The sequence below is a fragment of the Vipera berus genome, assembly GCF_964194415.1.
Source record: "Vipera berus genome assembly, chromosome: 11".
Classification (NCBI taxonomy): Eukaryota; Metazoa; Chordata; class Lepidosauria; order Squamata; family Viperidae; genus Vipera; species Vipera berus.
The window spans coordinates 4,547,218-4,560,304 of NC_138214.1; the positions used below are offsets into that span (position 1 = coordinate 4,547,218).

Sequence of the window (13,087 nt, forward strand, 5' to 3'; positions counted from 1 at the left end):
AAGACTTCCGGGGCCGCTAAAAAATCTCTCTTCCATCTCGTCGTGCAGCTTTTCGGAGGGTCGAGTCAGCCTGTAGCCTGGATCTCTTTGCGAGGGCGTTTCTTTTAGCAAGATCCCCTCCGGCGGTCCTTCCGCGTGAGGCCCTGCTGCAAAAAAAAAAAACGTCCGCCCGTTTCCCCTTCCCCCACTTCCGGCCCCGTGATCCGCGCCCGGCCATTCGACCTTCACCTCGGCCCTTTCCCCCCCCCCCGCCCTCTTCAAAACAAAGCCATCCGGACTGCTTGGCGGGCCTCCCGGACCCTCCGTCGGCGGGAGAAAAAAAAACCCCCTCCGCCCGCCACTTCCGGTCGGCGCGCGCTCTCTTTCGGTCCGGCTGGCTCCCGGGGCGGCTCCCCGGAGTTCCGCAAGGCGGTTCCTTTGTGCTCGGATGGGCTGCCGCCGGTGAGAGACGATGGAGCCTGGCGCCATGACCGAGGCGGGCGGCAAGACTCCGGGTAAGAGCCGCGCCGCCCTCGGCTTTCTTCGGGCGCCCGGGATCCTGGAAGGGGGACCTGGCGGAGCAGCGATGCCGACCCGGCCTTGTGGCGGGATGGCGGCGGAGGCGGACGCGTGGCCGGGCCGGGCTTGGCCCTGGCTTCCCGCTCAGCCCCGCTCGGGCCGGGCTGGGCCGCTTGCCGCCAAGCGGGCGAGGCGGCGGCCGGGCGAAAGAGGCTGCTGTCCCCGGCAAAGCCCGGGGCCTTCTCCCTCTTCCCTGCCCCGCCAGCCCGGGTGGTTGCGGTGGTTAGGGTTGCCCCGCTGTTGCTCTGCGCTCCAACCGGAGCCTGCTGGATGGGAAGAGGGCTGGGTGGCTCCTGCACGACCCCCAGGAAGCCTTTGGAGCCTCGGGCCAAGTCGCTTTGTTTTCAGCACCCTTCCCTCCACGAGAAGAACGGATCCTGTAGGGGCGACCCTATTCGCTTAAATCAGCCTATTGAATGAACTTCGGCTCGGAGACACCGCAGCAGAGAGGAAATTCCTCCTTTTCCCCCCCCCCCGCTGTTTTGACACCTGCTGGAGCCGTGGAGGGGGCGATCTTTTAAGAGCGGTGGGGGTGGGGGGTGGGTGTCTAACCTCAAATCGTCATTAGCGGATAGAAACTTCGCTGCAATGTATATAAAAGGGGCTCCAGCTTATCCTTTATTTTATTGCTCCGATTTCTGCAGCTGCCCATCTCCCACGAAGGGGAGTCTGGCCATGCTCCAAATAGCAATTAAAACAATAAAAGCGGTGGGCATGAATGAAAAAGCATGATCACCGGAGGGAAGATATTAGATATAATGCAAGTCAGAGCACAGGGTCTCCATTAGTAGAATTATTTAGTTGAATTCTTTAGGCTGAGCTGTAATCCACATAGGCTGGGCTGGTTTTGTGGTTTGGAATGACTCTTAAAAACGGTTTCACACACACCCCTCGGGAAATACGGTGGGGTTTTTTGGTTTTTTTTTCCCCCGGGATGTTGGGGGGGGGGGAAATACATTACTTACGCATTCCGGGTGAGCATCACAATTTTTGTTGTTGTTAGCTGGCAAGTCATGGTCCGACCCATCGTGACCCCATGGACAACGTTCCTCCAGGCCTGAGCTGTAATCCACATAGGCTGGGCTGGTTTTGTGGTTTGGAATGACTCTTAAAAACGGTTTCACACACACCCCTCGGGAAATACGGTGGGGTTTTTTGGTTTTTTTTTCCCCCGGGATGTTGGGGGGGGGGAAATACATTACTTACGCATTCCGGGTGAGCATCACAATTTTTGTTGTTGTTAGCTGGCAAGTCATGGTCCGACCCATCGTGACCCCATGGACAACGTTCCTCCAGGCCTTCCTGTCCTGTACCATCTTCTGGAGTCCCTTTAAGCTCACGCCTGCTGCTTCAGTGACTCCATCCAGCCACCTCCTTCTCTGTCGTCCCCTTCTTCTCTTGCCCTCAACCTTTCCCAGCATTAGGCTCTTCTCCAGGGAGTCCTTCCTTCTCATTAGGTGGCCAAAGTATTTGAGTTTTAGCTTCAGGATCTGGCCTTCTAAAGAGCAGTCAGGGTTGATCTCCTCTAGGACTGACCGGTTTGATCGCCTTGCAGTCCAAGGGACTCGCAGGAGTCTTCTCCAGCACCATAGTTCAAAGGCCTCAATTCTTTGGCGCTCAGCCTTTTTTATGGTCCAATTACTGTCCATAGGGTTTTTATGGCAAAGATACTGGAGTGGGTTGCCATTTCCTTCTCTAGTGGATCACGTTTTGTCAGAACTCTCTGCTATGACCTTTCTGTCTTGGGTGGCCCTGCACGGCATAGCTCATAGCTTCATTGAATTACGCAAGCCCCTTCGCCACGACAAGGCAGTAATCCATGAAGGGGATCACAATTTTAGTGGCCGACTAAGACTTAAAGCTGACTAAGTTAATAGGCCATGCAAACAGGAGAGCCTTTTAAATGGAAAATGCCCATCTTCTCACGCTGATAAGACTACTGTATAGAGATCCTCAAAGGGAGATGAAGGAGCAGCGTAAAGAATTCTCAGCACTTTAACCAGAGCGGCTTTTAAAGATTACTGGGGTCGCTTTTGATATGCTAAGCCCCGGGCCCTTAAGACTACCGGTATCAAAAGCAATTCACAGCAACGGCTTTAAGGCATTTTCCCTTTTGCTGCAAGCCCTTTAAAGACGCAACAAATGGATGTTGATTGGCTCGAAGAAATAGGTGTACCAGCGTTTTACGTTTAAGGGTTCAGACTGTGCAAATCTAGACTATTGGGTTCATTAAAGCTGAGGCCAACCCATATATTCTCGGAATCTGTAAATATTACCGAGTCTTGTAAATTCGTCCTTGATCTTTAAAGGAATTTGCTCTGATTTTTTCAGGAGTAAATTCTCCCCAGATATTGGGGCTGGAAGGGGGCTAATTCCCGCAGGAGAGTTTTGCAGATTTGCAGCGGGGCAACTCGTGGCAACGTTATTGCCACACTCCCACCCCAACCCAGAAAGAGACCCAGGACCCCGGCCAGGGACCCGAGCCGCGAGATCCACGTGTCTGGAGCATTTGCACGGGGCCGCATTTTGCACGGGAAGCCTCCCAGCCAAAGGGGAAAAGGCTTTGCCGCCGCCGCCGCTCGGATTCCAGCCCTGGAGCGCTCAGAAGCCGAAAGTTGCCGAAGCCTCTTTTCCGGAGACGCCCGGCGGCGCCCGAGCGCCTTCGGCTGGCGACTCCTCCCGGCCGGGCGCGGCCGAGCGGCCTTCGGGGGCAGCGCGAGGGGCGCCGAGCGGCTCCGAAAAGAGCCGAGGGGTTCGCAGGGCTGGGAAGCGTCCGGGCGGAGGGACGCGGGGCTGGTTGGCTGGCGCCGAGGACCGAAGACGCGGGGCGGAGCGGAGGTAGGGAGAGCCGGCCGCGGCGGAGCGAAGCGGGCTTTGTGCCAGCCTTGCTCCCCCCCCCTTCTTACTGGCAGCCCCCTCCCGGGTAGGGTAGCTCCTCCCGCACTGCCTGGGGACCACAGTACCCATCTTCTGAACTGGGGTTGCTTGGTCTCTTGGAAGAAGCCCCTCTTTTTCTTCTCCTCCGCCTGGACTCCCATCCCCATCTTGCACAGCCCCTGGAATTCCTTGAATGAGAAAATCTCCCATCCCTCGGACTCCCATCCCCATCTTGCACAGCCCCTGGAATTCATTGAATGAGAAAATCTCATTATTGGCACCTTCTCCCATCGCTCGGACTCCCATCCCCATCTTGCACAGCCCCTGGAATTCATTGAATGAGAAAATCTCATTGCTGGCACCTTCTCCCATCGCTCAGACTCCCATCGCCATCTTGCACAGCCCCTGGAATGCATTGAATGAGAAAATCTCCCATCCCTCGGACTCCCATCCCCATCTTGCACAGCCCCTGGAATTCCTTGAATGAGAAAATCTCATCGCTGGCACCTTCTCCCATCGCTCGGACTCCCATCCCCATCTTGCACAGCCCCTGGAATTCCTTGAATGAGAAAATCTCATTGTTGGCACCTTCTCCCATCGCTCGGACTCCCATCCCCATCTTGCACAGCCCCTGGAATTCCTTGAATGAGAAAATCTCATTGCTGGCCCCTTCTCCCATCGCTCGGACTCCCATCCCCATCTTGCACAGCCCCTGGAATTCCTTGAATGAGAAAATCTCATTGCTGGCACCTTCTCCCATCGCTCGGACTCCCATCCCCTTCTTGCACAGCCCCTGGAATTCCTTGAATGAGAAAATCTCATTGCTGGCCCCTTCTCCCATCGCTCGGACTCCCATCCCCATCTTGCACAGCCCCTGGAATTCCTTGAACGAGAAAATCTCATTGCTGGCCCCTTCTCCCATCGCTCAGACTCCCATCCCCATCTTGCACAGCCCCTGGAATTCCTTGAATGAGAAAATCTCATTGCTGGCCCCTTCTCCCATCGCTCGGACTCCCATCCCCATCTTGCACAGCCCCTGGAATTCCTTGAATGAGAAAATCTCATTGCTGGCCCCTTCTCCCATCGCTCGGACTCCCATCCCCATCTCGCACAGCCCCTGGAATTCATTGAATGAGAAAATCTCATTGCTGGCACCTTCTCCCATCGCTCGGACTCCCATCCCCATCTCGCACAGCCCCTGGAATTCATTGAATGAGAAAATCTCATTGCTGGCCCCTTCTCCCATCGCTCGGACTCCCATCCCCATCTCGCACAGCCCCTGGAATTCATTGAATGAGAAAATCTCATTGCTGGCACCTTCTCCCATCGCTTGGACTCCCATCCCCATCTTGCACAGCCCCTGGAATTCATTGAATGAGAAAATCTCATTGCTGGCACCTTCTCCCATCAAGTCACCGGAGAGGCACTTTCCTGAACATCTCTCTCTTCTCTTTTCTCTCTCTCCTGTCTCTCTCCTGTCTTTCTTTTCTCTCCTTTCTCTTCTCTCTCTCTTCTCTCTCTCTCTCCAAAGCTTATCACCCTGGATTCTGACTCCCATGCTTCCCAGCAAGGGAAGGGTTGGAGGGTGGCAGTCCTCCACGTAAGGAAGAGTTTTGCAAAGCCTCTCCCGTCCCCACCTCCCAACCAATTTGCGTGACCACCTGGTGCATTGTGACCACAATAACCATCACCCCCTGCTACCAGGGCTAGAGATTCTTTCAGGACTAGCTCAGGATAGAGAGAGGAGGAAAGCTGGCGTCTTAAAATTGAGCAAGTGAAGCGGCAACTCCTTTACCTCGTGCTCTTTTGATCGCCCACCCATAGGCTCTTCCCTGGATAGGTGGGAGCTACAGCTCCCATCATCCCCAGCAGAGGATGCTTTCTTGGAAAGCCAGATTTTGTGTGTGTGTGTGTGTGTGTGTGTGTGTGTGTCCTGGGAAGACTTTTAACCTGCAACTCTTCCAGTTCTTTTAGGTTACAGTTCCTATCCTCTGCAGCCAGGGATGGGTTTTGGAGTCCCTCAGGACCGGAGAACTGCTGGGGCTGACAGGCAGGGCAGCAAATGAGCCGAGTCAGAGAGGAACCTGCTTGTTGAGACATGACCGAGCACGCTTTCTTGAAGCTGGCCATGTGAGGGTTGAGGGACCAACATGTTAGGCGTGCAGTTTGCTTCTGGGCTGACAAACCTGACTTGATGCAAGCAGGGCAGGGAATTTCGAGCAGAAATGCCCCGAGTTTGCAGAACTCGAGAAAAATCAACACAATTGCAGAGTAAGCCTCTTCCTGTCTTGTGACAAAAACCCCACAGAGTGACCAAATTCGACCATCTCAGCCTGACTACCCACTTGAGCTCCTTGTCTAAGAAACAGATGTTAGCAGACAGTTTTATAATGATTAAGAGCCTTCGTTGTCATCTTTTAAAAGCCATGGTTGACCGGATCTATACTGGTAAATGCCACATTCCTCCTTTTATTCTTCCTCTTCCGTATTTCTCTGCTCCAGGAGCTGGGCCTGCTGGCGTTACCGTAATACCGTGTAGGTGACCTGCAGTTGGCTAGAAAGCTTTGCCCGGAATTCCTGAGCCAGCACAGCTCAACATGGAAACCTCTTCCTTTCCCCTCAGCATGGCTGGCTCAGGAATTCTGGGAGTTGAAGTCCACGAGTCATCAAAGAGCCAAGGTTGCCTACAAACCAGGGCTTAGCGTGATAAGCGGGGTTTTTTTTCGGCCATGATGGTTCCCCCCTTAAAAAAGCACATTTGCTCTGCCTGGGACAATCCTCAAGGAGCAATCTCTTGAAATGATAAAAAAAAAAATAAAAAATTCTCAAGCTTTGCGGTCCGGAATGGAGCTGAAGCAAAAAATAAAAGGCACCAACTCTTGCATTATCTAATGGTCTACGGGAATGGCCTTGGAAGACTTGGCCTACTAAGGGAACGGTCAGATAAGAGACAGCATAGCAGCAGCTGGATGGTGGGTGGAATCAGAGGCTCAGAAGAGACCCCCCCTTTCCCCCCCCCTAGTTTCTGGGCAGTCAAGAAAACAGAAGACGGGGAGAATTATCCTTTCAGACTTTTAAGATTCTGTCAATGTGGGGAGAATTATCCTTTCAGACTTTTAAGATTCTGTCAAGGTGCCTTTACAATAAAGCAGAATTAGTTCCATCTGGTTGTTTCAACAGGCAAAACTGGATTGTTGTCTGACTGCCCACGACTTGAACTCCTAAATAAAAACGACCCTTGGCTCCATTTGTTGAGAAAAACGTAGTTTTCTTAGCGATCAAGCGTACTGCAGCATTTTGCAAAGCCGGAACTGAGACTCAGCAGGCCAAATTCCCTAAGTTCATTAGCAGCTCTTGAGAAATAACAGTGAAGAAATAAACAGCCTCTGTTTTGTATGTGTTAATCCTTGAATGTGTTTCATCATGCCTGCATTGCTTGTCAAATTATCTTGCTAACCTTCAGGTTCCACAAGTTGCGTTTCTCATTTTACATCCTCTCTAGAGCTCCATCAGCAAGCTCTACTTTTAATGGGCTCAATAAATAGCTTGCCTTTTTTTTTATCCTAGAGTGGCAATAAGCAGCCAAGTTCCTTTCTTATTGCACAGTAAATCAAATTACAACATGTGTCATGTGGGGAAATGTTTGTTAGTTGGTTTAAAGTAGAGATCAGCATACTTTGACTGAAGCACAAAGGGGTTTTTGGATCGGTACCGGAAGAGGCTAGCCTCTCTATGGTCTGCAACATTTATAAATTAATCAGTGATACCAATATTCGTTGTTCTGAATCTGGAATATGAAATTTGGATCATTAATATCTAGAACCAACTGCCTGATGCGCTGTTGGAAAAAGTAGCCAGCCTTTATTCTTGCAATCGTCTTAACTTTGTTTTTACTGATATTCTAGTATCAATATGGCTGACAGGCTAATAGGAAAATGAGAGAGTCGTTCGGTATTTGCAAAACACATTTTTAGTAAATTTTTGAGATTTTAGTTCTGGTTAAGAAAGTTGTAAGTTTTGATTAGCTTAAATCAGGGGTGGGCAACTCTACAACCTGTGGACCTCAGCTCCCAGAATTCCTGAGTCCGCTGTGCTAGGCCATCCTGTGACTGTTGGCGCTGCTTTAGCAGGTAACACGAATCCAGCCAGTGATGGTTTATTCAATAAACCAAGATTTAATATACCATGCCTTAGTTGGAGTATGTAAACCCATGGTCAGAGCTTGTTAAATTCCAAGCAAAATAATCCATTAAGTTATTGACGTTCTGGGTTCAAAGCTTTTTATTTTAGTTCAAAATGACCTTTTCCCTAGTAGAAAGGATTTTGATTCTACTTCTTTGTTCCAGGGATGGAGACGAGGAAGCTCATAACTGCTACCGACAACCAGTATTCTGGTATGCTTTTGAAAGCTCTGGATGAGCAGCGAGGCCTTGGACTTTTTTGTGATGTCACTGTTATCGTGGAGGACCGCAAATTTCGAGCCCATCGGAATATCCTGTCGGCTTCAAGCACTTATTTTCACCAACTCTTTGCAGTGGCTGGACAAGTAGTTGAGCTGAACTTCATCAGGGGGGAGGTTTTCGCCGAAATACTCAACTATATCTATAGCTCAAAAATTGTCCGGGTGCGAGCGGAATTGCTTGATGAACTGATTAAATCGGGGGAGTTGCTTGGGGTCAAATTCCTGGCTGATCTGGGCGTTCCTCTGCAACAGGTGAAGAACATGTCTTCGGATGCCAAACCCAGCACTTCTGAGCTGCCCACCCTGGAGGCCAATGGCCCCAAAGTGCAGAAGCCCCCAGCCCCACCTGAGACCCAACACATAAAACTCGGGAAGCCCATCATTACGGAATCCTTTTCTCTCTACAGGGAACCGTGCGACTCCACCAAGATCACCATTAGTGATTCTGATGATGACGATGATGATGACGTCATTTTCTGCTCAGAGCTGGCACCTGCCAAGGACCGTTCGGTAGAGACCAAAGTCATAACCCAGATCCTGCCTTGCCCGAATCCCACTGGCTCTCCTGAGATGGCCAGCTCTACCAACAGTAATTCTGCCCCTCAACCAGTGGCAACTGCAGCTCCAAGGCTTGACTCATCTACCCTTCTGCCCAGTCCGGCTGAAAACCAAAAGGCAGTTGACCCCCTTCCTCTCCCAGCTCCAAAGTCCACAACTCCAAAGGTTCTTGTGCTCAATGCATCCCAAGTTGGCACCACACCAGGGGTCGGTTCGTCGCACGAAATAGAGGTACTGCCAATTCCCGAAGAGAATCGGCAGCCATCCATCCATGATTCCTTAACCGACATGGAAACCAACGTCATTGACGAGGAAGAAGAGGAGGATGTGGAAGACGTGGAAGACGATGACGACATCCTGGGTTTATCCAGTCCAGGTTCAGCAAGCAGCAGTTCTTTGGTTCAGCAGCCCACGACTCCGAAGCCGGCCGCTGCGGCCGACAGCCAAGCAGCCCAGAAGAAGCAAGTGTTGAACTTCCCGCCAGAACCCATCTCCCAACCCAACGAATTCAAGATCCAAATCTCCGACGTTCTTTCCGGAGGCCTCAAGGACGCTCCTCCCAATGTTGCGCCAAAGCATGTCATGGAAGGGCAGAAGATCATCACGTTAGACAAAGCCACCGGAATCGAGAGCTTGTCCACCGGCTGCAAAGTTTATGCAAACATCGGCGAAGATACCTACGACATCGTAATCCCGGTGAAAAACGAGGTCGATGGAGAAGTCCGCCTGGATGACGTCCCACGCACCTCAGGCCACGAGTCCACTAACCGCAAGCGCTTGAAAGTCAAGCACGACGACCATTACGAGCTGATCATGGACGGGAAAGTCTACTACATCTGCATTGTGTGTCGGAGATCCTACGTCTGCCTGACCAGCTTGCGGAGACACTTCAACGTTCACTCCTGGGAGAAGAAATACCCCTGTCGCTACTGCGAGAAGGTTTTCCCTCTGGCGGAATACCGCACTAAGCATGAGATCCATCACACCGGTGAGCGGCGGTACCAATGTTTGGCTTGTGGGCAATGTTTCATCAATTATCAGGTGATGGCCACTCACCTGCGATCCGTTCACAGCCAGGATCCTTCGGGCGAGTCCAAGCTGTACCGTCTGCACCCATGTCGGTCTTTGCAGATCAGAAATTATGCATACATTTCGGGGAATTCCAACAATCTCCCGGTCGCCAGTGACAATGCCCTGGTTTATCCCGGCAATCCTTCGAAAGAGACCACTCAGGAACCGGTCCCGAACCCACCCGTGAAGCCAATGACTTGGGACGACATCTTCGTTTCGCAGGGAAACGAAACCCTCTTTAAACAAAACCCATCGGACGGCACCTCCGAATTTGAGTTTGTGATACCAGAATCTTACTGAAGCCGTTGCGGATGGAAATGTTTTGTTTTGTTATCCAAAGGGGGGAGGAATTTTTTTTATTATTATTATTATTTTTTTTAATAAAAAGCAGAGCCCCTTCTGTAAAAGGGCAGCTTGGAAGTATCTAGAGAGCATCTCATATGACGGAACACGTCCATATGCTTCTTCGACTTTTAGCATACGGTAGTGTCTTAAAATTAGACGATGTGTATAACTTTTGAACTTGTGAATGAAAATTGGTCAGGAAACAAAACGATACTTGAATACACAGGAGAAGACGCTTAGGAAGTTAGGAGTTCAGTGTTTATTAGTATGGATCAAAAAATCTAAAAAGTTACCGTTCGGAGACTTTCCCCCGTTAGATGTAGAATAACAGAAATATATAGTTTGAACTACTTACTTTTTTTTTTCATGTTAGCACTTTAATGCTGAAAAAGGTTCCATTGTGACTACGAAACAGCAACCTGGCTAGATTTTCTTGCTAATGTGGGAAGGGGCGGGGGAATCTTTTTTTAAAAAAAATATATAAATCAGTGCGTTCCTACAATTGAACGTTACAAGGGTCCAAATCATGCTTGTTCTCACAAAACCAGGCTTATGGCTAACGAAGCATAACCATTTGGCCTTGGCTTTGAAATAAGCATTGTAATTGTTCATAATGCACGTGGGCCATCCTTAAAGAGAAGGGAGACACTTTCTCCAAGGAAAACTTGTTCTTTTTGTCCCAGGTGTGTGAGAGTGGGGTGGAGGGATTAAGATAACTCAGTGGCTGGACCATTGCATGTCATCTTTTGTGACTCGGTAGAGTGGATGGGAAGTCATTACGACATCCGGATCTTTTTCTACGGAGAAACAGGTTGACCATTTGGAATGAACCTAACTTTTCCCCGGTCTTATTTCCTAGGGGAAGGGGAGAAAAAAAAAATTAGAAATCTAATTTTGTAGATTTTGCCCTGAACAGTGCAGAAGCTTCCTACCAAAGCAGCCTTGGGAAATGACGCTTTTGGCTCTCTGTAACTGAGTTGGTAGTTTTTAAAAATGAGCCTAGTTAGTTCGTTTTTACAGCAGCCACCCAGAAAAGGGTTCTTTTTTTGTGTGTGTGTGGGGGGGGAGGGCTAGATGTGCTAGTCTGAGTTTTCTTTTGTGGTCACGCTTTCCTTCATTGCAAATTGGGAATATATTTTCCCAGTGCTTGGGCGATAGGCAGGATCTGGATTTGAGCAAACGACAACCGGTCAAGGGCCATGGTAGTTTGCTGTTTTTTTGTGTTTTTTTTGGTCAAATAACCTCTTGCCTTTTTTTTGTCAATTATAATATTTGGAGTGTGTGTTATAGAAGATTGAAAAGAACTGTGATGAATAAAACTAGTTAGCAGTTGGTGGTTTGTCCTGAAAAACCTCCTGTCATCACTTTGGCTATTTTTTTCTTCCTCCTTCTTTACTGAAGCCTCTTGTTTTGTATTGCCAAGTAGTCATTCCTAGTCCTTAATTTTGTGTCATTTTTTTCCCCCTTCCCTTTAATCTTGCGTTTTCCAGCCAGCAAGTGAAGTTGCTGTGGAGTAACAAAGAAAAATCACGTACGAAAATCATGATGTGAAAAGAGCAAATCGCGTTTCTATTAATGGGAGAAAGCCCAAGTAACTCTGTATGCTTGCTGGTTTTTCTGTAGAGTAAGACTACGTTTGATTATGGATAGAATGGTTTCTTTTTTAAAAAAAAAATATGGAAATGATAAAGATTGGCATTGCCGAATTAAATGAATAATTTCCGGGACTTTTTATTTAAAAAAAATATACCCTCCCTATTAGACGGTGTCCAGTATGTCAGTCATATTCAAGAGACTCTGGTGTCCGTAGCATTTTGTAAACTTAAGTGAAACTCTTACTTCATTCAGCTGCCTGCAGTGCTGAGTAAAACCCACTATGTTGCTGTATGTCATAGTCAAACTTTCAGCTTGAACGTGCTACCCCAGAAAATCCTGATAACCAGTAATTAAATCAGTGCCTGTAAAAAGTGTTTTTGTGTTTTTATTTGCAAACTGAAAGACAGGGATTCAAAGCTGTCTTATCTCGTTAGAAAGACACTTGCATGTCTCAGGTATTTTGGTTTTCTTAGGAAGGAAAGTTTCAGCTTCCAAAGTTAAGGGTTTTTAATGAAGTAGCTGTAAAGCCTTTTTTGCTTTATGGTGTTGGAAATATGCTGGGTCCTTTTGGATTGGCGCCATTTCTTTTTTTTTTGTCTTAAAAGCACCTGGCAGTTACTGATTCAAGAAATGCCTTCTCCTTTCTCAATTTCCTTCTTTTTTCTCTTTTGTAAAGATCAATGACATCAGCTCTAGAAAGAACACATCTAAATCATCATTACTAAACGGGGAACCTTGCTTCCTCCAAAAAAGCAAAACAAAAACCAGCACATTTACTAAAGGGATTAAAATGAAATGAAGAGCCTCGAGCAGAAACAGTAAAACAGTAACAGCAGCAGGTTAAAATTATTCCAAGCAACTCTCGACTCGGAAGTAACGATACGCAATTTCAGTCGTCCCACTTGAGTTCAGATGTACCAATTTTATAAATGTCCCATCCTGAACAGAGACACTTCTGCAAGAATCCCTGTTTTTTTTGGGGGGGAGGTTCCCCCCATTTGAAAACTTGCATGCAACATAACAGGATGAAAAAAATTAGCACTGTCCACATTGGCGGGATTGCTACAGAGCTGTGGGAGAATTGAAATGGCTGCCTGAAGTTTATATAAATCCAAGATTGTACCACCTTGGGTTTTTTTTTTTTGTGTGCAGATACTTCCGAGTTATAAATTTGTACGTTGTGGGCAGGAAGGAGAGCGAGCGAGCGAGCGAGCGAGCTTGACTCCTGCTCAAGGGTTGCTTTGCACCAAATGTGTGTTTGTGCATTCCTGAATATGTTGACGAGAATAATAAGAAAAATCAGTACTCTTGCTTAATTTATTCCCTATATCGAACCGTTATCACTTATCATTAAAACAAAAGATGCAAAAAAAGGGGCAGTGGTTTATTTCATGACAGTTTTTACAGAGCGGTATTATTATTAATAATTTTATCAATACAGTACTGTAATGTATATAGTTGTACAGCCTTTTCCTTAACATACCTTTCTGGGAATTTGCGTTCTGCTTTTCATTAACCAATACTTGACCTTTAGTTCTTAGAGCTTTGTATGGCAAAAAAAATAAATAAACACTTTCAATTCTGCTGTGGTGCAAGCATTTTCTTCCCCTTCCCCCCCCC

At 48.3% G+C, this 13,087-nt stretch overlaps 1 protein-coding gene across 1 annotated transcript; it reads left to right on the forward strand.

Moving 5' to 3' along the window:
• The first annotated feature begins 321 nt into the window (after positions 1–321).
• ZBTB33 (zinc finger and BTB domain containing 33) lies at positions 322–13,048 on the forward strand. The gene is made up of 2 exons (XM_081336517.1): positions 322–494; positions 7,782–13,048. Exons 1-2 carry the CDS (start codon positions 452–454, stop codon positions 9,824–9,826), a joined length of 2,088 nt encoding a protein of 695 aa, XP_081192643.1. The 5' UTR covers positions 322–451; the 3' UTR covers positions 9,827–13,048.
• Positions 13,049–13,087: the final 39 nt, after the last annotated feature.

Excerpts from the sequence above, each read along its gene's own strand:
- ZBTB33 (XM_081336517.1), top strand. The coding sequence starts at position 452 with ATGGAGCCTGGCGCCATGACCGAGGCGGGCGGCAAGACTCCGG. Across the intron at positions 495-7,781 it reads GGCGGGCGGCAAGACTCCGG|GGATGGAGACGAGGAAGCTC; the intron begins GTAAGAGCCGCG and ends TCTTTGTTCCAG.